The 25,468-nt window shown below is 37.3% G+C and overlaps 1 protein-coding gene across 3 annotated transcripts in view; it reads right to left on the minus strand.

Annotated features, from left to right (window-relative positions):
- Positions 1 to 25,468, minus strand: part of LOC130918774 (adhesion G-protein coupled receptor D2-like) — a 138,689-nt gene that overhangs the window by 67,611 nt on the left and 45,610 nt on the right. For all 3 annotated transcript variants that reach the window (XM_057840818.1, XM_057840817.1, XM_057840816.1), the window contains 3 exons: positions 16,421 to 16,462; positions 12,025 to 12,078; positions 9,155 to 9,293 (listed from right to left, as the gene is read on the minus strand). In XM_057840818.1, coding sequence (XP_057696801.1) covers positions 9,155 to 9,293; positions 12,025 to 12,078; positions 16,421 to 16,462 — 235 coding nt within the window. The remainder of the gene's footprint in view (positions 1 to 9,154; positions 9,294 to 12,024; positions 12,079 to 16,420; positions 16,463 to 25,468) is intronic.

The following is a 25,468-nucleotide window of genomic DNA, read 5'->3' on the forward strand; positions in this document are numbered from 1 at the left end:
CAAACACCAAACAGAAAAATGAAAAAGGGATCTAAAGTAATGTATATTAGTATGAAATATTAAGAGGAGATTGACCTCGTATGCAGATACAGATGATAAAATCATTCAGAGCGAACAATATGTTCTGATTGATATCTGTATAAAACTCCATGGGGTAAAAAAATCTTTGCAAAGTGGCACTAATTATTGTCCGATAAGAAATCACTATCAGTGAAGTTTATTAAATTTTAACAATGGTTGCTCATACCCCCATAGTTAACTAATGAAACATGTACAGTATAGTTTGTAAACCAACAGAAAATAAGACTATTAGATTTAGTTTGTATTAAAATTTTGAGCATCCCTTATCCAACATGTACTTAAATTTTGTGCATTTTAATCTTCATGTAATCAAATGATTATATTCAGAAGTATTATGATTAGTTATAATTTATAAGTTGTCAAAAGCCTTCCCCTATCAGTCTGTCCTTGATACATTTAATATATATCAAATATGTACTGTACTGTATGTCTGAGTGCTCGGCCATAAAGTCAGTCAATCATGCACACACAATTTGCATGTGGTAACATTGAGACGGGAGTAGATTGAAGCAGCAAATGGTCTGAATAATCTTATCTGCCAAACATTTATTTTAGTGATTGTGTAATATTAAACACATTATTTGTGATCCAGGGCCTCATTTGTCTGGTTACAGCATGGTCTCATTCGCATAAATGTGACACAGGCAGTGACACTAACGACTGTGCACTGAGTGAGCGAGGCATTAAGAATGTGGAGGACCATGCAAATCACCTGCAAAAGAAAGGTTGTGTATCGCAGAGTGAAGGCTACATGGAGCTGAACACACACCCCATGTAAAATACTATTATGGTTCATGTTCATGTCACAAACAATGATACTTGTAATTTGTGAAAATAAACATTATTCCACATAAATAGCTGAATGAATGTCTGGAGTCAGAAACAATAAGTATATTTTAGTTTAAATTGCATGCCAATAAAGGACAGGGTCAACTGTATCAGGCAACGCCATAGCACGTTTCATTTTTGTAAATGATTATGCTCTCTCAGGAAAAAGTCAAATGTACAGTATCTTAAGCAACCTCCATGAATTTCAGAAGAAAAATCCCATACAAATTATGTCAACAGTTTGTGCTACATTTGTGCTGGTTTGTGTTGTAAAAGGTTTTCGTTGTGCTGCTATCATTTTTTAGATACAGTGGTACATCTACATACGAATTTAAGTCATTCTAGGACCTGGTTTGTAAGTCAAAATGGTGGTATGTCGAGCGGGATTTTTCCATAAGAATATATTCCACAGCCCAAAAAAACCTATGCTAAAACTTTAATAAATACTGCAGGACACAATTGCAAACAGCAATTACTGTATTTTTCGGACTATACGTCACACCTGAGTATAAGTCGCACCAGCCAAACATGCGCAATGAAAAAGGAAAAAAACATATAAGTCGCACAGGAGTAAAAGTCGCATTTTTGGGGGGAAATTTATTTGATAACTCCAGCAACAAGAACGGACATGTCATCTTGAAAGGCAATTTAAAATACAATAGAGAACAACAGGCTGAATAGGTGTACGGTATGCTAACATTACATGAAGCTAGAAGTTAAATCGGGCCAAAAAAAATCCAGCACGGCCAGCGGGTATTAAAGCCCGACGCGGCCCGAGCACGATCAATCAACTTCATTTGCTAGCCCGAGCCCGAAAACCCCCCGAAATGTTACGTTTTATTTGTAGGCACGAGCCCGAAAAAAAACAAAGAGAAATTTTATGTTTTATTTGTGAGGACTCAGGAGGAGGAAATGCAGGGATTCGATGCATGGTTGCGTTTTGTGTGATCACATTGGTGACAATGCGGGTGCATATATGCATAATGATAACAAATTAAAGCCTGTCTTTTATAAAGAATTCTCCCAGTTAAACAAGACTGTAAGATGGATATTCAATAAACATTTATATCATATATAGTTGCGTGTCTGTTCTAACAGGCGGATAGTGGATTTGGATTTTATTTTAATCTCCTCGAGCTGGCAGAAAAAAAAAAAAAAAAAAAACGCAAGTTTTCTCAATGTTTAAATAGTCTACATATTTTTCTGATCATTATAAATGCATTTAAACAACGAAATAACGCTTGAAAAGTTTGTTAAATATATTTCTCGTATGAGACCAAAGCACCACATTCTTTTACATTCAGCGAAGCCCACACACGTTTCCTATAGCATCTTCAACAATCAATTTGAATCTTTCCATATCCCACTCCTACCACAGTTGTTTGCTTTTCAATTCCCCTGTCTTTAGTTTGTTTTTCACTCCTATAGCTGCTCCATATTGAAAAGGAAATACCAGGATGCTCGCAGAGGGCGGGGAAGATTTAAAAGAGAGCAAGGCCACTGTGTTCATGTGCGCAGGCATGCACAGCGCCTTCTCTTTATCCAAATTATTTATTTTATTTAACATCTATACACCGCTTTAGAATAATTATATGAATATATATATATATATTTTTTAAAAAGTTAGCAAGAGAGAAGTCGGCCCAACCCAACCGTATATAATCACACATAAGTCGCTCAGCAGTATAAGACGCACCCTCTGCCAAACGATGAAAAAAACTGTCTTATAGTCCGAAAAATACGGTACACATAGCAAAACAAATAAATTATAAATACAAATTGGAATAATAATATAGTAATAATAATGTATGCAATCAGGTTCTAATTTGGCGGTTGTGTTTTGCATGCCGTTTCTGAATGCACCGTGTGACTGACGAGAGAGTGAGAGAGGTGCAGAAGAGTGGGAAGTTTTTACTTTCACTTTTCATGTTGTTGTTGGCATCAGCTACGCTGGACAGTAGTCCAGCTTTTGCAATAAATGATTAAAACCATGACAAAGCTGGTGACTTCCTTGCCGATGTTACTTTAATAAAATATGATATTATTAAAAAATCGGAAGTAAAAAGCATTTTTATTGTTACCTTATACAGACTGGCGCACAGAGATCGGAGGAGAATACATTTGCTTGAGGCCATATTGTCGAGCCAGTTCACTCACATGCACACCACGCTAATGTTTTTCTATAATTTTCTTCTTAATTTCAATGGTAAGCACCACCAGTTTCCTTTTTTTTCACCACCTGGACTAACCTTCTTGAGACCCATGTTGATTTCTCTCACAAGAAAATCCGCTGTACGTCCGTCTTGCGGGAAAACAATAAAATTGTGACACTGTCATAAATCGTCATATTTCGAGGATGTCGTCATATGTCGAGAAAAATGATGAGTCAAATTTTATGTCGGATGTTGTAAGGATCGTACGTCGATGCTATCGTATATCGAGGTCCAATTGCATTTAAAATTCTTTTATAGGTCAATCTGAGGTGAAACAGCCCCCCATTTTGATTTAAATAAAAATTAAAAATAAAAATGATGTCAACCGTTTGTTTTGTTTGTGCTGGTTTGTGCTGTAAAATTTTTTGTTTGTGCTGCAACGGCAGCTGCTTTTAATTTGTAGTGATGATGTCATGCAGCCCCCCATTTTCTGCAAAATGGACCTGAAGTTGTGCCATTCATTTGTGCTAGTTTGTGCTGTAAGCATTCTCGTTTGTGCTGCCATCATTTTAAAGATATTGAGATATTAATTTCGAGTGATGACGTCATTCGCAGCCCCCCATTTAGTGCAAAATGGACCCGAACTGGTGCTGTTTGTTTATCCTACATTTGTTATGCCACAGTTTTGCAGTTATGAAAAATTATTTTTTTAGGTCATCAAGAGATCAACTGACACCCCCCCCCACCCCTTCACTCCTATTCGACTCGGACATGTTACCTTTCATCTGTCCTGTTAAAAACTTTATAACTTTTGGTTTGCGCTGCCACAGTTTTATAGATAGCACACATGATATTTTTTACTGATGGCGTCACAAGCATAAATGCTGTTTTATCGATATTACACATTTTTCTTAATGTTGTAGTCATAGCGTCACCAACACACACAAAAAAATGTAATAACTGCAAAACCGTGGCAGCACAAATGAAACCTTTTACCGCACAAAGTAGCACAAATATAGCACATACGAATGCCACCACTTTGGGTCTATTTTGCAGTAAATGGGGGGCTGTGTGGTGTCTTCACTACAAAATAAAAGCAGAATATCTACAAAACCGTTGCACCACAAACACAAATTTATTGAGCACAAACCAGCACAAACAATTGACACAATTTTTAGCCATTTTTTATCAAAATGGGGGGCTGTTTGACCTCAGATTGAGCTATAACTTAATTGTAAATATCTCAAAAACTATAGGGGCACAAACAAAACTTTTTCCAGCACAAACATAGCACAAACGATTGACACAATTTGTAGCCATTTTTTTATCAAAATTGGGGGATGGACGGCCTCAGATTGACCTATAAAAGAATTTTAAATATCGAAAAAATGAGAACAGCACAAAGAAAACTTTTTACAGCACAAACAAGTACAAAGGTAGCACAAACGATTGACATAATTTTTATAAGCAACACACGTTTAAAGGCAGAAATTTTATTCTTCAGTTAATTTTGACTCTGTCCAATAATTTTTCTTCTATTAAACACAATGTAAACATAAATTGAATAGAAATATAAACTAGGGCTGTCAAAATTATCGCGTTAACGGGCGGTATTTTTTTTTTTTTTTTTTTAATTAATCACATTAAAATATTTGACGCAATTAACACACATGCCCGGCTCAAACAGATTTAAATGACAGCAAAGTCTCATGTCCACTGGTTACTTGTGTTTTTTGGTGTTTTGTCGCCCTCTGCTGGCCCTTGGGTGCTACTGATTTTATGGGTTTCAGCACCATGAGCTTTGTGTAATCATTGACATCAACAATGGCGAGCTACTAGTTTATTTTTTTGATTGAAAATTTTACAAATTTTATTAAAACGAAAACATTATGAGGGGTTTTGATATAAAATTTCTATATAACTTGTACTAACATTTATCTTTTAAGAACTACAAGTCTTTCTATCCATGGATCGCTTTAACAAAATGTTAATGTTAATGCCATCTTGTTGATTTATTGTTATAATAAACAAATACAGTACTTATGTACAGTATGTTGAATATATATATATATATATATATATATATATATAATTTACAGAAAAACATGGCATATTTTATAGATGGTTTGAAATGCGATTAATTACGATTAATTAAATTTTAAGCTGTGGTTAACTCGATTAAAAATTTTAATCGTTTGACAGCCCTAATATAAACACTTACCTTATTGATTTGACATGATTGAGTACGAAAGTGTTAGTTTAAAGCTTACTGTATCCCAGCAATATTTTCATTCTTTTGCAAGGTTTTGTTACTGATGATGATCGGGACCTGATCAACTGACATCATACATTATGGCTTAAGTACAGTATATATACTATAGTCACTATATATACTAGTAAATTTATATATTCACTAAAATCTAGAACGATTATCTGGTTTTAAAATTGTGTCATTAAACCAACCTCTTCTTTAACTTTCCATGGTTTAAATTGGTAATTCACCATTCTTATACAGTCATATAAACGGTATTCTTCAGCAGCTTGGCCGTAGAGATTGATGTCAGAGTGTCTGGTTAGCGTTACAGTGAACCGGATATTTCTGAAGTCTGATTTCTCTCAACAGATACAGAGGGCCTTGCACTAATGTATCACAGATAAGCCAGCTGCTGAAGAGCGGGGAAATTGGTTGTATTTAAAAGTTCTCCTGGTTACTGTTGTATTTCTGAAATATTGACATTGGCAAATAGTAGGTATGTATACATTTCGATGCACTGGCATGAGTGAAAGTGGTCACAACCCTAACCCGGAAGTGATTGACTGTCCACAAACATGAACAGAAGAAGTTCTATTATTTTCCTTGTTTTTTTTTTTTCCTTCAATGAACAAAGAAGTCATTCAAAGTATGTGCAAGGATTCAAAGTACGTACAAATGTGTAGGGAACTTCCCATAATTGATGTGGCGTGCTTGAGGACACAAATTCAACTTAACTGTGTGAATGAATTATGCACAGGGGTGCACATAAGTGGTCCGCATGCACGCATGCGTACTGGACGTAGACAAATGCGCTGGCCCTCAACAGCTTCCATACGCTTTTGCGTACCGATGGCTGACCACTGTATTTGCGGCGGACACGAGAAAATAACTTCTCAAAATGTCGAAGAGGCAGGCCACACTGAGTAATTACTTCCGTGTTCCCCCAACCCCGTCAAAAGACAGACAGACGACAGAGACGTCACCGGAGCTACCGAAAAAAAGGACTTTTGCTGAAAAGTGGCTACAGAAGGTACCATGGCTAGAAGCAAATGATGCTCGCACGGAAATGCGGTACAAAATGTGTAGTGAGAATCCCAATGTCGCCGATAAGAGCAGCGCATTTTATGTAGGGTCAAAGAATTTCAGCCATCCAAACTTTGAAAAGCACGAAAAAAACAGAGAGCATGTGGCAATTAAGCAAACTATCGATGTCAAACAGGACCCCACTCGCCCTATGGACAAGTGGCGGAATAGGGCGGAATAAAGGTAATGAACAGCGACATGCACTGACAAACGTGTTTTTGCTCGCATTTTACAAAGCTAAACATGCACGTTCAATGAGGTCTTATGAGGAGGACATCCCACTTTTAAAAAGGCTTGGAGTTAATGTGGGAACCGCATAATGCCCTTTATTTTGAATTGGTGCTTTTTATTTCTTTACATTTCACTTCAAAGAAATGGCAATTTTGTTGTGCCAGTTGATGTTAATCAAGCATTAATTGTTAATATAATTAATTAAAGTTAATTGGCTCTAAGTAAAGCTTGTCATAAATTTATCGCATCAGGCGGGTCGGCTCTCAAGCTCAAGGAGGACCAAGTCACATCTCCAGGTCCTCCTCTGAGAACCTGGGCAAAAAAATGATGTGCACCCCTGATTATGCAGTATTTTCTTCCATACTAGTCATAGTTTTTAATCATCGACTATACTTTCTGAAGATATCTTGTTTATTAAAATAGGTGAGGAAAATAAGCAAGTTAGAGGCCTTTGCCTCGCACAAATGTAATGGCAAAATGGGTTAGAATATCAGATCCGGAGACCTACCATATTACAATCGCTGACCAAAACTATTATTACTTTCACGACCCTTTTAAATGACCACATCAATGGTATTAGTTGTCATGAAATAACAAACTTGGTATTATTCGAATCATACTTTCATGCTGATTCTAATCAGATAATGGCTTTAATATATATTTTTTTGAAAATTCATTCTGCAATAGTGTCATTGAACCTCATCAACAATCAATGTTCCTGATTGATTGATTGATCGATCGATCGATCGATCAATTGATGTCCAAACCTTAACGGTTATTGTAATACCCATTGATTTGACCATCACTAGCGATATTTTCAAGTTCATCAGATCTGTTGTCATTCTACACTTCCTCCTAGTCTCTGCCTTCACGTCCATTATCATCACAGATGTATGAACACCTGTTCAGTCCATTGATACGCAATTGCAGCACTATCCAATTACTCGGTAGCAATCTGACTGCTGATCCAGGCCATGTCCACACGTAACAGGGTATTTGGCAAAAAGAAAAAAAAAAAATCTACGGTTTGGCCTATCATCCACACGCACGCCTAGACCGGAGTTCTTAAGAATGATGGGGAAAGTGAAGAAGTGCGAATTCTGCGTTTGTGGTGCCATCATGTGGACACTAATAACCGAAGATTTAACTGGAAACGTCACTCACTGTGACAAACTTTGTCCTCAGTCACATATGAGACCAATGTTTACACTTGGAGTAAATTAGACAGGCGCTTTTTTGCTTCCATTTTTTTTTTTACAAACTCTTGCTCTGAAAAATGTTATTATGGATAATTATTTTATTGTTATAAATGTACTTAAAAATGAATGAAAGCGGTTGGCTTTGGAAGGTATTTTTTTACACAAACGTGCAGGTGTGGACGCAATTATTTTTTCTCAATGTATTAGGGCAGGATCCTTGGTTTTAAAAAAACCTGCTTGGTGTGGGCATGTCCCCAGACAGCCTAAAACTTTTTTTTCCAAAGAACTATGCTTTCTTCTTGGGCCATGTCTACACGTAGCAGGGTATTTGGCAAAAAGAAAAACTTTTTCTATGGTTTGGCCTATCATCTACGTGCACACACACATTAAAATGAGGGTTCTTGAAAACTGCGTGCAGGGTGAAAGTTTGCGAATTCTGCATTGGGGCGCCATCATGTGGATACTGATAACCGAAGCTTTAACTGTGGAAATTACACTGCGACAAACTTTGACCCTACGTCACACATGGGACCAATGTTTACATTTGGAGAAAATTAGATGCTTTGTTGCTTCCATTTATTTACAAACTCTTGCAGTGCTTCATATTGAAGAACACATGTGAAGGATGGGGGTATTATGGACAATTATTTTGGACAATTATTTCTCGCCCATTGTTATGAATGTACTTAAAAATTAATAAACGTGGTTGGCTGTGGAAGCTCTTTTTTTTCTACAAACATGCCGGTGTGGATGCAATCATTTTTTCCCCAACGTGTTAGAGCAGGATCCTTGGTTTTAAAAAACTCTTTTAGGTGTAGACATGGCCCAAATCAATCCGTATTTTTACAAAAGCCTGTGATTAAAAATTGGGGATCGTGGATATTTACCGAAAAAATGTCAGGAAATGCGACTATTTTGCGATCATTTTTGTTGTCTTGGTGGAGTAGGTTTTACAAATGCAAGTTTTGAACACTTTCTGATGTTTATTTTATGATAAAGAACTTCTCTATAGCAAGACATATTTATTGAGCATTTAATGAGGAAAATGTAAATTTAGAAAAAAATTCAGCTGGTAAAGCATTTTTGCCGTTTATCGTGTAATATCTCTGTGTGACTTTTAATTCATGTTGCTATGCCAATTCAAATATGTACGCGTTACTTTTCTAAGGAGTATTTTTGAGGAAAAATTTTTACAAAATTACTAAGATACCTTATGAGTTAGACAGGAAATGTTTTTTAAATTAAATGGCCATGAGACAGTAGACTTAAATGAGAAAATTTAAATTTTGTTATATTACATGTATTTTATTACTCTCACAACTTACTTGTGGTACAGTCTCCCTCCTTCTGCTGGCCCTGGGTGTTGCACTTATCGAATGTGTTTGCCTCCTCCTGGTTCGGGGTTGGTAAGCTGACAGGACGTGAACTAGTGCCTGAGGTGGATGGGCGGGAACTGGCGCAGTTCTGTAACCACACGAAGGTTAACGTCAGTACAATATTATAGGATCGGCTTAAATTAAGGATGTGATATCGTTTTCTTTTTTGATGAAAACGGACATTAATGTGATAAACATTTTCTGCCACCAGTGTTGCAATTCCTGAGTTAATTAATTCTCCAATTAAATTCCTAATTTATCGATTCTGAATTTTAATTAAAAAAAAAAAACAGAATTACAAATTGAACTGCCGTCCCATCAGTAAAAAGCTGCATGTCCATATTTGAAAAATTCACAGCCTGTTTGATCATTTTAACAGAAATCTTGGGGTTAAAAAATAAAAAATAAATAAATAGATAAATAAATAAATAAAAAAAAACAGGCGAAATTTTGCAAACTGGGTGGCCTCGATTGCTGTATCACATAATAATGTGAGAATTGTGTTGCATATTGTTTCATATTTGGGACTTCTCTTCTGATTTTGAAATACACTATACAGATCTAAGGCTTTGCAAGGGTAAAATTTAATAATCTAATATTTCTATTCACAAATTCAACAGAAAACATCACTTGTGTGTGTGCGTTTTTTGTTTTGTTTTTATCACAGTATTTTTAGAAAAGTATAACATGAAAGTCTGATTTTGTAATTAAGTTTCAAAATGTAAATGTGTTATATTAAGATGAATGGTGTGCAGGCAAAATGAGCTAAGTTCCCACTCTGTGATATTGAGTCTATATGGATAACAATATGTGCTTTGTAAAACAATGAGATAATTTACTCAGGTAGTTGATTAATTTTATATATTTTGCCAATTAATGTAAAATGAAACCCAAGCATGTTATGTCCTTTCCAGATCTGGATTAAGCAAAATTAATTTTGCATTCAATTGCTAAGAATATTTCAGCTGGGTCAGGGGCACTGAGTATAAGTGTTGTGAAGGGGTTTTTATTTAATTTTTTTTTTTTTTTTTTTTTTTTTTTTTTGAGAAACTGACAGCTTTATTTCAAAAAGCAATTTGACTGTGTACATGAAGGAGGGAGGTCAGTGTAGGTCAGTACTTGATATCAAACAGGCAAGCATCACTGGTCAAAGTGACAGCGTGTTCATGTGTGTGTTTAAAATCTAAACCCCGAGGGACTTGGAAAAACTGCTAGTCATGTGATGGGCCATATTACAACTGAGGAATGAAGGGAATGGTTTGGTTTCATTAGTAAAAATGTCTTTACAACAATAAACTTTTGCTACAATTTCATACTTTCACTTCATCAGCTGTTCAATACAGAATGAATTGTATTTACGGACATTAAAATGCACTTGAAAAATCAAGATGTGAACATTCCTGTAATTTACTTTAACCCAATGAAATCAATCTGTTGTAAATGATCTTATTAGGCTAATCCCTTGATCATTACAAATACAACAAACTCTACCACAGACTCCATTTATACAGTAATACTAGCAAAGCTTCTTTATCTCTCTCCATGCGAGGCACAATACCCAATTCTGTGTTTTACAACAAGGGGATATATGAGGGCATGTGCGGTCATCTAGAGCAAAATGTCTCCTATGCAACCAAAGGACAGGTGGATACGGTATTTCAGAGAGGATTTATGGCACAAAACAGCATTAGCTAAAAACCGTCAGGTGGCAGCGATGTCAAAAAAAAAATGCATTCTAGTAGCGTAACCCAGCTAGATTGGAAAACCACCACCTTAGGAGCAAGCAGTAAAAATGACAGTAGATGGTGGAGGGGACCTCACTGATGCCTTGAGCAGCCAATATATCAAGCTCCGCCAATGGCATTGGGCCCCGTTAGCCCCCAATCCAGCCCAGCAGACTCATCTGATCTATTTATTTATTTAATTCGTTCACATTCTTACAGTGTCAACCTTAGAGGTGGTGGGGGCGTCAAAAGAAGTGGAGGGGCACATGATATTTTGAAAATCAATCTGCACTTTGTAATGGTTTCATTCCTTTTGCAATGACCTGATGGGTGCAAGGTGGGGAATACTGGTGGGTGTATGTGTGGGTCAGGGCGCGGTGGGAGGGATAGGACACAGAGTTAGCGGCCATAAAGCCTTCACTCACATAACCTAGGAAGTGGAGTAAAGTTAATATGATCCATAACAAGAGACAAATCAAAGTTGGTGTGTATGTGGTGGTGGCGGTGGTTGTGTGTATGTGGTGGTGGCGGTGGTTGTGGTGGCGGTGGGCAAAGGAGTGTGCAATGTTGAGAACCAGGGTTTTGGAAATGTTCATAATGGTCTGAAAAGGGCTTTGCCCAGGCAGATACATGTAACACACGCACATGTGGTAGCATCTCAGCAGCATCCCACGAGGTATAAATACTGGTTTGACACTTTAATGTCAGGGGACAGCTTGTCCTGGATTAGAAACTTGTAACCTAGCACAGAGGTTGACATTGCTGGGATGAAGGTGCCGCAATGGGCAGCGTGAAGAGGGGGGAAAGGGAGGGCCATAATGGAGTGTGTGCGTGTGTGTGTGTGTGTTGGTGTGTTTGATGTATAAGGGCATCTCACATGGACTGTCCGCTAGAAAGAGGATAGTAGATGTAAGAGGTTGTTTGTGGCCAGCTCTCATTGGCATTGCTGAAGTGAGGATTTTGTTTCCCCCACAAAAAGAAAATTGGAAAATTGAGTTAGCGTGCGTGCAAGTGCACGTGTGCTAGGGTGTGTGTATTCACACATGTACGTGCGCTTGCGTGACAACACAGACGTAATGATAAAGGATTACATACTGAAAAATTAAGCGCCTTTCTCCTTTCCTTAATCCTGTTGACCGTGGTCCGAACCTTAAAAAACAAAAGAGATACTTTTAAGCATGTGTGAAATCTTGTGCTTGGGGAAACAATGTTCATGTAATGAATATACAACATTTAAAAAGCATCAATTTTAGGCAAAATGAGAGAATTTTTAAAATTGCAGACGTATGTGGATGCTGACAGAAAATAGCTGAAAGAAGGAAACGTGTGTGCCTACATGAGTGAAGTTGCTCATGTGTGTCCTGGTGGCTAATGGGACTTGAAAGTGACACGTACTGCTGGCAAACTAAGAAGACGACTTCAAGATATCATCCGTCAACACAGAGCGGCGAGACCAACAAATGGAGCTATTGGAGGAAAAGGGACTGCCCTTGCAGAACAGATTACATTTTTATACTCCAGATAAAAACTGTAAAATCACGTACCAGAGAGAACTGATTTGTTTCCAAAATTTCAGAATAAAGTGTAAGACAGATTTGGCATCGGTTGTAATATATAATATCATTTACATACTGTATGGATAACTACTTGACATTAGAAACATGATATACAAAGTAGTTTGTATATTTTAATGACAAAAAGTCAATGACAAAAATGGACATTGTTTTTCCTCGTTTGTTTTTCAATGAAAAAAAAGCAAATGTCAATGAATAAAATTGTCATTGTTTTTTCAGTTTATGATTTTCAATGACAAAAAGTAAAAGTCAATGACAGCATATACTTCATTAATTACATTTAATATAAATTATATATATATATATATATATATATATATATATATATATATATATATATATATATATATACACATACATATATGTATGTATATGGTGGAAAACACAGACAAGACTGAAAAAGCAGTTTCTGCTCTTGCAACCCTCTTTAAACTTAACTGCTGTATTTTAAGCCAAAAGAACTGTTGTGTTTGATAGAACAACATGTCTATATGCTGCCATAGCAGATTCATGGCTCATTAAGCCCCCGAACTATTTTTAATTTGTCCTTTTTACCCTGAAAACCCCTGTTTACAGATGTCGCACAACCGCTTTGTTTCAACACAGCCACAAAACGAAGGTAATTAATTACATTTATTATTCATAATGTCTGTTGTTTTTAGCTTAGAATCAATATGATGATATGATGTCTCATATTTCATTTTTTAAAAAAACGACTTAAAAAAAAATTATTCATTCACATATTTTAAAATTTTAAACAAATTATGTCACAATGAAAAAAATGGCGTCTGTAAAAAAGTCACGGATAGCTACCTCATAACTATTGCTTAATTGTATTTTTTTTTTTGTTACTGTCGCATTTTCTCCGATATGTTAGATGATAAATAATCGATCCAAACAAAAAAATAGAAAAAAAAACCCTTTAAAAGGGTATATATATGAAAAAGAAAATCTTGACCACTCCTTGATGTCTGCGATTTCTGCATCGCGACCCTCGTTATATTACCATGTTTCACCCATAAAATCCCCCAAAAATCCAGCTGTGGCCATTCACAGCTGTGTCTTGACACTCAATGATACAAGCTACATGAAGTTTTTGAATCGAAACAAGGTGAGTACTCGATAATATCTCCTTAAAGTCATGGTGTCTGTAATTCTGCTCTTGCGTGCTCTCACCTCCAGATAGGGCTTTGCTGTTTAAAAAACAATTAAAAAAAAAAAAAAAAAAAAGCCCTCCTGTTCAAAATTTTTCTTCCCCCAGAAAATTGAGATTTTAAGCTTTCTAATGATGTACTGTAACACACATGCATATCGGACAATTTTTGAAAGTTAGCTAAATTGGGGGGTCTTAGAGCGGAACTTCAAGTCACCTGAGTGTTTTCCGCCACATATAGTATATCTGTGTGCAACTTATATAATCGAGTTGATTGATTTTCCACTCAAAATAACTCAAAATATAGCCATTAATATCTAACCCCTGGCAACAAAAGTGAGTACATCCCATAGAAACTATGTACAACCCTAAATGTCCAAATTGAGTACTGCTTTCCATTTTCCCTCCAAAATTTCATGTGATTCGTTACAGGAGTGCTGTCAGCATTGCTGCAGAGCTTTAAGAGGTGTGTGGGGGGGGGGTCAGCCTGTTAGTGCTCAGACCATATGCTGCACTCTACATCAAATTGGTGTGCATGGCTGTCACCCCAGGAGTAAGCCTTTTCTGAAGACAGTACACAAGAAAGCCCGCAGTTTGCTGAAGACATGTCAACAAAGCACATGGATTACTGGAACCATGTCCTACGGTCTGATGAGACGGGCGGGCTTTCTTGTGTACCGTCTTCAGAAGAGGCTTCCTCCTGGGGTGACAGCCATGCACACCAATTTGGATGTAGAGTGCGGCGTACGGTCTGAGCACTAACAGGCTGACCCCCCCTCTGCACCAATGCTGACAGCACTCCTGTAACGAGTCACATAATATTTTGGAGGGTAAATGACAAGCAGTACTCAATTTGGACATTTAGGGATATACGTAGTTTCTATGGGGTGTGCTCACTTTTTTTGCCAGGGGTTTAGATATTAATGGCTATATTTTGAGTTTTTTTTTAGGGGAAAATAAATTAACTCTATTATATAAGTTGCACACAGACTACTTTTCATTGTGTCAAAGTGCTATTTTGTCAGTGTTGTCCCATGAAAAGATATACTTAAATATCTTCAGAAATGCGAGGGGTGTACTCACTTTTGTGATACACTGTATTGTATAAGCATAAAAGCTACTGGCCAACACCTGTGGCAGGACAGAATAAACAGAGCCAGCACAATATATTCATAACAAGCCTACTAAATTTGACAAGATGTGCATGCAACAAGTGTAAATGCTGGAGAAATTATCATCCATTATTTAATTGTGGAAGGACGTTCCTGAGATTCCACTGATATCAAAAGAATCCTCCTGTTGAGGCAATTACATGACACCACTTAATGAATCATTTGACAATGAGGGGAAGGGCATTGTTTTAGATTAGCGTTATGTGTTTAAGGGCTTGAGCACGCACTCAAGGTTTTGCAATGATGCTAAATTAAACAATTAACATATGAAAGCCGCATAGCCGACAACACCTGCCGACATCCTTGGAGCTGATGGAAATAAAAGGTCATCAAAGCGCTTTAATACAAGGTGACCACCAAGGAAAAGATAATTGCAATGAAAAATGAGGAGCTTTTCTCAGGTAATTAATTAGTCATGATAATAAAAAAAAAAAGAAAAATAAATAGGAACGCTGCATTTTGAGTACATTAGAGGCCAAGCCAATTCCATGCCATATTTATAAAGGTGGAAAACCAGCTTCATTAATTTTTTGACATTGAAGCAGTATTCCTTAGCATATCAGGCTAGACTCACTTTAAACATACTTTTAATCAAAGCACACTGATGCAGATCACCAACAATGTACAGTCGCGGTGCCACTTAAAGGTGTACCCACAAGTCTTTGCGCACCACTGGCACTCAACGACTTTTGGTGTATGTAGTATATATTATATGACAAAAGACTTTAAAACATCTTAATGATTTGTATGCAGTTTAAAAAGATCCATTTTTTATTTATGAATTACATTTTAATCATGAAATTCAAATTCAAAAATTATTTAGACCCTTGTATATACATACATATATCCAATATACTCCTAGCAAGGTCTTGCACAATGTTGGCCAGGATTGCTCCAACAAAATTGTTTGATTAAATTTCTGATGTCACATCTAACGTGATGAAACCTGAAATCCTGACCAGTTTTGAGAAAATTCGCATGAACAGTGTTATAAGACATTCGGACTTTTTTGTTTTTGACCAAGAGTGATTTTCATAAGGTGGATCTCATCCATTAAGTTGGACCTTTCTCTATTCCAGCAAGCCAAGCATTATCTAAATGATAATAATGTAGTATGGTATGTTCTCAGTCCTTCATTGCATATGTTTCTTCCTCCGTCTCCTGTATGGAGACTGCTGGGGACCTCGCCAAACACTGGCCCACGGCTTTGTCAGTATTCTAAATGGAGGGCCGTGAGTTTAAAAACTTAAAGAGGCAGTGAAATATTAGGCAATGTGGGTGAGCAATGAGTGGCTGAGAATGACGCCGTGTCAGTGTTTAATGGTCGGACTCGGATGCATATAAGTTAGTCCAAGCATGAAGGGCAGTGGGACGCTTGCGTGGAAACGATGTCCCCCTCCCTTCCATCTCAGCCCTCCTCCCACCATCAACCGTCTCACACAGATGCGCGTGTGCGCGCACACACCCAAACACACATACACTTACACTTGCCACAACCCCCAAACCGGCACAGCTTTTAACCATGGAGCCCATCAGAAACTTGTCATTTCTCTCATTCACTGCGTCAGCCTTGAGACACAATGCAGACTTACCTCTGTGTTGTACACCCCATATATCAGGAAGATGAACAAGCCCTGCAAACAGACAAAGAGAGAGTGGTAATAAGATGGGAGGACAAAGTTGTTACACTTGTTTTGTCTCTCTCATCATCAATATATATATTTTATATATATATTATATATCAGCTCTAATAACTGGAATGATGAGTGTTTATGAAACAAAAGTTGTGCTTAAAATGTGAACAGCTTCTCCAGACTGTGGTCCCTTTTGTATCCTCTACAATAGTAATGTCCCTCATTCCAAGCTTATCACAAAACATTGAAACTAAAAGCTACATTTTTTTCAATAAGATTTCTGTCAGGGATAGCGAAAAAAAGCACACATAATGATGAAGTGCAAGCAGACAATTTTAACAATGTGAGAGCCAAATTCATACTAAAAGAGACACATGAAAACACATAAAAAAAGAGAGCAACTCAAACCCATCATAACCATCAGGGGAAACTATTGGAGGAAGAAGAGAAAGGGAGAGGAGAAGGAACATAATGAAAAAATGACACATAAAAGAAGATATTTCGTGTTCACAGAACTCCGTGGCTTGTACCCTGAACCCAACAATACCCTGCCCTTGAATGCATAAATGCTGCACTTTTGGTCACAGAAAAATAGTTCTGTTCCCTTTTCTTTTTTTATTGGAAATCTTTGCACATACACATACAAACTTGCACATTCACCTTCAGGCCATAATGTAAACCTGTTGCTTGCACAAAAGAAAGGACCCGAAAAGGTGGGTGAAATTCGATAATAGGTCAACAGAAAGAGCCTTTTTTGATCATTCAGCCACACAATGATTCAGAACTCACGCAAAGAAAATGTTGTACATCTCATTCTATGGCAAAACCTTAAAAATAAATCATGAAGGTCCTTTGAAATAATGGGCAAAAGACATCCCAAGCCAGTAATAAATAATTAAATGATAATACGTGTAGTCTCTATTATAATATCTATAGTTTTTAAGAATAAGTGGACTTCTGTTTAAGGTGTTTATTATGAGTAGGTATGTTCAGTGTTCTTCATATCCATTATCGTCATCCCAAATAAATTACATTTTAAAAAAGGAAAATTTGAGTCTACAGACCCACGTGTCTACCTGGACCCTTAGCTAATATAGCACTGCCACGGTTAAGGACAAGTCAGAATGTGAATGGTATCAATTAAGTCTGAAGATGGTAACAATTTATAATGGGAAAACAAAAGTGTATAATGTGTTTATCAGTGAATTGAACAAAGTCCATGTATATGTAGAGTACATATGCACGCACACACACAAACACACACTTTTAACTGATACCCTATCGTATTGCATTACAATTGCAATTCCCAACTCATTGTTTTTATTTGATTACCATGTTTTTGATCATTGCTCATATTTGTAATTAATCTTATGTGTACAGTGAACAAAGTGGGAAGAACATGATGCACATATTAAGAAAAGTGGTCTATTAGAGAATAATTTTGTTAAAAATAAGTAGCAGAACAACAATAATGACGGATTGTTTAAAATGTTAATTCATTAATATTCCCACTATAAACAAACACAAACAAAATTGGGGCACATTATTTAAATGTGTGTGTACTTTTCATAACCAAGTCCTGTTTCTTTTGAACTCTGTACCAAATTGTATAAATTTATGCAAAGGATGAGAACAGTTGCTTTCATAGTATTGCTATACTGCACATCAAACAAGAGTGCATAAATTAATTAGGAGCCGACTAATTACCGAACAATTGTATGTTTAAAAAGTTAAATCCAGCAAACATTGTGTTTGACCAAAAACAATCATACCCCCAGAGAGTAATGAAATGCAATGCAACACAGAAAATTACATTTGTTACACCATTAAGGAGTTACTTCTTTTCAGTTCTAAGAGTTTGGCTGACAGAAAGACTTGATGTTAGTAGTTAACAATAACTATTTTGTGTTCTTTTTTTTTTCAGTTGGAACTGAGATCTTAGACAAGTTAGTACAGTGGCTGAGAGGTGTCAGGCGAAATGCAAAGTCCAAACACTTTGCAAATAGAAAAAAGCGCGAACCCCAATTGCAAACGCTTTGCAAAAGAAAAAAGCACGAACGCAAACTGCCACAACACGATCCCCAATTACTAAAGCGCGATTGCAAATTGGCAACAGCAAGAACCCCAATTGCCACAACACGACAGCAAATGGCTCGCAGCACAACACCAAATGGCTGGCAGTACGAATGCAAAAGGCTCGATGTACGAATACAAAATAACGCAATACAACAGCAAAATCACACAGCAAGACGGCAAGAGGATGACCCGGAAGTTTAAAAAAAAAAAAAAAAAAGGATGACACTTTGCATTGCTATATGTGCTTTGTAACCATCTCTACGGACCTCCGTATAGTTGCAAATATATATAAAAATGATGTCAATCGTTTTTGCCTTAAAAGTTTTGTTTGTGCTGCTTTCGTTTTAGAGATATTTACAATTCTTTTATAGGTAAATTTGAGGTCAGCTAGGTTTTGTAGATTCAGTATTATGCTTTTATTGAGATATTAATTTTGAATGGGGACGTCACTCGTTTATCTCCCCGCGGCTAATGGAGCATACCAACTCTCTCAATAACAAAGGGGTGTACAAAAAACCAGCACGAAGCTAGCCTAAACGAATGGCAACACTTCGGATCATTTTGGAGTAAATGAGGTGCTCAGAGTGCTGTCATCACTCGAAATTATTATCTCAAGCCCCCCAATTTACTTCAAAATTGACCCAAATTTGTTTGTGTTTCGATCGTGCTAGTTGTTGGGACACCTCTCTGTTATTGATCGAATCGGTACGCTCCCATAGCCGCGGGAGCTAAGCTAAGGAACAGCTGCGAGGTACGTCACCACTTGAAATTAATAAAAGAATTTTAAATATCTCTAAAAGCAGCACAAACCAAACTTTTACAGCACAAACGATGGACATCATTTTTATATAAATTTGCATCTGATGCGGGGGGGCAACTTCACGGAGGTCTGTAGAGATGGTCACAAAGCACATATAGCAATATACAATGTGTCGTCCTTTTTTTTTTTTTTACTTCTGGATCATCCTCTTGCTGTTGTGCTGCGTGATTTTGCTGTTGTTTTGCTGTTGTGCTGCAAGCCTTTTGCATTCATGCTGCTACCTATTTGCTATCGTGATGTTAACCATTTGCTGTGGTGTTGTGGCAATTGGGGTTCGTGTTGTGGCATTTTGCATTCGTGCTTTTTTCTTTTGCAAAGCGTTTGCAATTGGGGTTCATGCTTTTTTCTATTTACAAAGTGTTTGGACTTTGCATTTCGCCTGACACCTCTTGGCCACCGTAAATTAGGGGTTAGGGAGGAAAATGAACCATTCTAAACAGCAGTCAGTAGTAGCAAGGAACCTTCAGGCTTGGCCAAGAGATTTTTAAAAAAAAATGTATGGATCTGTGGGGAGGCCTTCAAGAAAAACTCACTGTATATGTGGTTAATTGCAAAGCTCTAAATGTTGGCAGATGTGTGCCGACCTGTCTTGTCATAGATTACTTGAATGACAACAGAAAAATGTCATCGCATGTAATTGACTTTCTGATCATTGAATTTAAAGGTTAAGATAAGAATTTTTCACATGAGGCTTAATCTTCTAGTTATCGGGGTTTTAATTAGTCAATGGAGTTCATTTCAACCACCATTTACTCACGTTAGCTTAGCCATTCCGGAGCCCTAAAACTAACACGTAACTGACAAACTGTTTGTTGAAATCAACTCCACCGACTAATTAAACCCCAGCCAACTCAAAGATTAAGCCTAATGTCAAAAATTCTGAATTTCGGGTTAGGGGTTAGGGTTAACACTAGCATATCAGTGCCAATGTAAAATAATGCAATGTAAAATAATGCAAATTAACTGCACAATAATAACACGCAAATGGATTGCACAGGGCAATATACACAAAGGTGGGGGCCAGCACGAATACGCGCGCACAACCCGGAAGTACACCGTACACACACACCATCAATTTGGCCACAAAACGTGGCGGCAACTACGCACTTTACACTCAATCAGACACATCCCAAAGATGCTAAACAAACACGTCACCTCACGGCATAAATGTGCAACACGAATACGATGTAAACAATGCTCACCGACTACTCGCAATTGCAACAGCAAAGCTACGAAACCGCCGCGCATGTAGCCTATCGTTGGAACCCTCCAGAATGAAGGAAAAATATGTTCATTCATGGACACACACAGATAAACATTCCCTCGCACATCTTAGCGCGTGTGAGTCAAGACCAAAACAGGAAGTAACTATCAGTGGTTACCATTGAAACAAACGCGTAGTGGGAACATTTCTACCAATTTCTATTCGAAATGCTCTTCGTACATGACTACAATATTCTTCATTCTACATACATTATGATGCAATAACAAAATAGTAACGCAAAGACATTAAGGAAACTAATTTTAATCAGATTACTGGTTTGGGGAACTGAACACGTTAGCTTGCTTGTTACTGAAAAAAGTCATCAGATTACAATAACGCGTTATTGTAATGATAACAGTAGTGAAAACATCTGTGACGACTGTTAATTAAAATGTGGTTGAAGATGATTAGTTAATTCTGAACACATGCAGCTATGTCGCTAGTGATAAGGGAGTGGGCACACAATGTTTGCTGGTTATTTTACTTCCCCTCTCAACAACCTTGATAGGTGTAGACTATATTAACGACGGGAAGTTTTGTGTGAATTATCTTGCTCTCATTTTATTTCACGAAATTATTTTTTATTGAAAAAAAAAAATCCTGTTATGTTTTCATTTGGGATTTGTATCATATCTGTTATTGCCCTTTTTTTTTTTTTTTTTTTTTTTTAAATCATTTATACTTGACTAAAAACTTGTCAATTTTAACTACAAGTAAACATGTCATATTGAAATATTCATGTCATAGTCCAACTTGACAGACATCTTGATGGCCAATCACAGCCTGCCATTCTGTTAGCAAATCACATTCTGTCAGTCGCAGTCAGAGACTGCCACTACCATACAGTAAATAAGAATTCAATTCAGTTCAATTTTATTTGTATAGCCCTATATCACAACAAGGTTGTCTCAAAGGGCTTTGCAGAAGCAATATCATACACAGTCAGAAACAGTAGATGAATTAATAAAGTTCAAGTCTTGGGCAACCCCCATCTTTAGACCCTCCATGTCTGGAAGGAAAAACTCCAAAAAACATTTGGGAAAAATGAGAAACCTTGGGGAAAACCACAGTCAGAATTTGCCTATGATGCAAGAATTGTTGGATTATACTCTCGGTTGATGAACAGTCATGGTGAGATTATTTTGTAAAATCAACTGTGAGACTATCCTGTCCTCCATGAATTGGTGGAAAAACTTGTTTTAATCCACTTGTGATTCAACAGTGGAATAAATAACTTTTCAAGATTTATTTGTGCCTGGAATTGAAAATAAACTGTTAGTGTGGATACCAGAATCATTAAAGACATTTCCCACCATGACATAGTAGTGTGTTAGCAATTGGGTCTGAGAACCTCCACAACTTGTGTCAATACCTATATAAAATGATGATAAAACAACTGTTTGACTGGACCAACTCTTTTCTCTTAAGGAGCCAACAACCACTATCTCCAGGTACTAAAAAAAACACACAAAAAGAGCTATTTCAACTTCGAGCCAATGTCAAAAATCCAATCTTAAATTCAAACACACAGAGACGCTTTTCGCAAATAGAGCTGTCTGCATCCCCCCTTGGCAAAAAAGGGGGAGGAAAAATTTAGCTCTTACACCTGGTAATCATTATGGAAATGAAAGACAGAGGAGGTGAAAATGCTGTGATGAAGGGGGGAAAAAAAGACAAGAAATTCACACTTCTGCACTGGGACTTGCTAATGTCTCTGACCTCTTCATGCATAAACAGTTTAATTAACATGTATACATAACTTTCACTTTAACTGCTCATGGCATGTCAAATCAAAGTATATCTCAGTGCTATGAACCACGAAGTTGATGCTGTGCAGGTCCTCGCTTCATGTTCACCCTCCGTGTAGCAGCTCCAGCTGGCCAGAGAAACTGGCAAGACCACATGAAGCCAGACAAACAGGCAGGTAGACAGCCAGGCTGCTCTGCTGTCAATTTGATGAGATAAACACCTCCCCATGCTAGCTTTAGCACCCACTTCCAAAGGACAGGATATCATGATATTTTAAACAGAGAGAACAACTTAATAAAACAGAAGAATTTGGGGGGGAAAAAGTGTAAAATGACATGAAATATATAATGTAAATGTAAACACAGGCTGTGCATGTAGATACACTGTATAATATGTATATACAATGGACATTATTGAGTACACCCCAATATTTCAGAAAACCTCTGGTTTCCTTTCAGAAACATTTTGAACAGTAAACTACACTGCAAAATAATCCCGCAAACATGGGCCATTGATTTACAGAAAGATCAGTTAATTTGCACTTTGCACAGAAATGAGTACACACTCATTAAAGCATTTGGGCAAAACCAGACAGAATTCTCCCCAACAAAATTTCAACCGCCGATCAATCTAATTATTCATCACATACTGTAGGTGTCGGGCAGACAGGAAATAAAAGGGGTATTGACCATTGAGGATACCTCTCAACAATGGCGTCTCATGGACAAAAGTTTCAAGATCACAGGAAGAAAATAATTTCTTTACACAGAAAGGGTGAGGGCTACAAGAAGATCAGTATCTTTTCTTGTTACTCACATCACTGTAGTAAAAATGCAGTGTTGTTGATCTTACTTTTAAAAAGTAATTCATTACAGTTACAAATTACTCCTCCCAAAAAGTGATTGCGTTAGTAACTCAGTTACCTCTATGTAATTAGTTACTTGGCAAAGTAACTGGCGTTACTTTTCATGTTTTACACATTATTGCATGATCCATTCTATAATGTATTTCACATCAAATATATTGATATTATCTGATTTAATTAAAGTTTTTTTTTTTTTTCATTCTAAAAAAGACAAAGAAAAAACACAGGTCACACTATGTGAAGTTGAAAGGGTTTTTGGGACAAATTGGCCCTAGCCCAATTCTTTTCCATACACTTAACAAGACACATGGGTATTGCGGATATTTCGATAACTACATTGTAACCTTTGCTTTGTTCGGAAGTCATTTATTATTGGTAATCAACCGTTAGTGTATAAAATTGCTCCCGTTATTGCGTTACCTTTTGTCTACTTTCGACATGTGAAAGTTTTAAAACGGTTTCATCATTTAAAGACAGATTCAAGTCAAGATTTTGCAAACTTAGGAGTTAGGGTTACTTAGGTTTGCTAGGAAGGTTCGCTAAAACAGCTTCCCTGAGAAGTCTACTGCTTTAACATCGCAGCTGTTTATTAACAACGGCGAGTCAGTCGTTTCGCATCTAGTTCTCTATACATGTGCTAACGCTGCCGAGTCTGTCATTTCGCATATAGTTCTATACACATGTGATATCCACCGTAGCATCATGTGGGCGTAGTTTTTTAGACTGTCGGCTGCAGTCAGGTATTATTGGAGCCACCTAGCATCGTCACAACTCCCTTCCCTCCTCCCCACTCCCGCTCTGCTCGCTCCATGTCTCTCAGACAACACGCGTGTAATTCAACTAAGTTGCAGTAACACACAAAAGCAGCCCTCAATAACGGTAACGCCGTTGCAAAGATGAGAAAAGTAATTAATTAGATCACTCACTACTGAAAAAAAAATAACGCCGTTAGTAACGCTGTTATACTCTAACACCATTATTAACAACACTGCAAAAATGGTGCAGAAACTTCAAAGAAATGGAATTGCAATCATCTCTGCTGGCCGTCCAACCGTAGTGAAGTGTGATTTTGACAGGAGTATCACCTGAGCAGAAAGGTTTTTTAAAAATATATATATATATATATTGCAGTGCAAATCCTTTACAGTTGGCTCATGGATTAGAAGGCCAAACTGGGGTGGCCGTATTCGGTCACAATATACAATGCACACTGCAGAGGAGTGACATGCACGGGTATCGTCACATATGAAGCACCTCCTTAAGCCAATGCAGGAAAAATCAGACTGGACTTCTATTTTTTTTTTAAATGGCATTAACAGACTGAAAGGGTCCATGCTGACAAAGAACAACACTACTGCGACTATTCTCTACAGCAATGAGACGAAGATCAGTCTTTTTTGGAACGGATGGCTTCAATACTATCTGGCATCGCAAAGGTGAGGAGAACACAGAAAAGTGCATGGAGCCTGCAGTAAAACATGGTAGTGGCAGTGTCCTTATATGGGGCTGCATGACAAGATAAATTAACTCTTATTGGTGCGCTCATTGGTCAATCTTGCCCAGCGACCCAATCACACGCCTTGTATGAGTGCCCGTGGGTCCCTACAAAGCCTCTGAGTCAACTAATTTCTTTGTTTGGCATGCTGGGAAACCTTCCCTCTTGCGTATCAAGAAACAACGCATATTTTTTCATTTTTAGTTTTTAATAAATATTTTTTTAAACCCGGCGATGCACTGAAGCCACAAAACAGAAACTGCAAAGTTGGGAGGAATTAATCTACTTATATTTTTTTACTTAAGACTTGATAAGTATTTCAACAAGTTCCATACAAAGGCAGCCTTTGAAGCAAGCTGGTACTTACTGATTCATTGCAAACCTTAACTGTCCAACCACTTTCCCTGTCATCTGATGCTCGACCCAATCAGGAAAAAGAGGCGGAAACTACAGCCGTGACCAGGAAACAACTATCTGGTTGAATACAATGTCTGAGTGGAAAGCGATTCTTCTAGATGGGTCAGTTTCTAGTTTGGTCGGAATTACACTTAATTTCCTCATTGAAAGGAAAGCTATGAACGTCACTAAAACCTTTTTTGACGGGAAACAATGTTTTTGCTCTTCCGCAAACCAATACATCATACTGTGGCTTAATTTGAATTGAACCTTCTGGTGGCGATTCAATCAGGATAAAGAGGCGTGAGCTTCAGACGTGACTAGGAAGCAACTATCTGCTT

The sequence above is a fragment of the Corythoichthys intestinalis genome, chromosome 7 (assembly GCF_030265065.1).
Source record: "Corythoichthys intestinalis isolate RoL2023-P3 chromosome 7, ASM3026506v1, whole genome shotgun sequence".
Classification (NCBI taxonomy): domain Eukaryota; kingdom Metazoa; phylum Chordata; class Actinopteri; order Syngnathiformes; family Syngnathidae; genus Corythoichthys; species Corythoichthys intestinalis.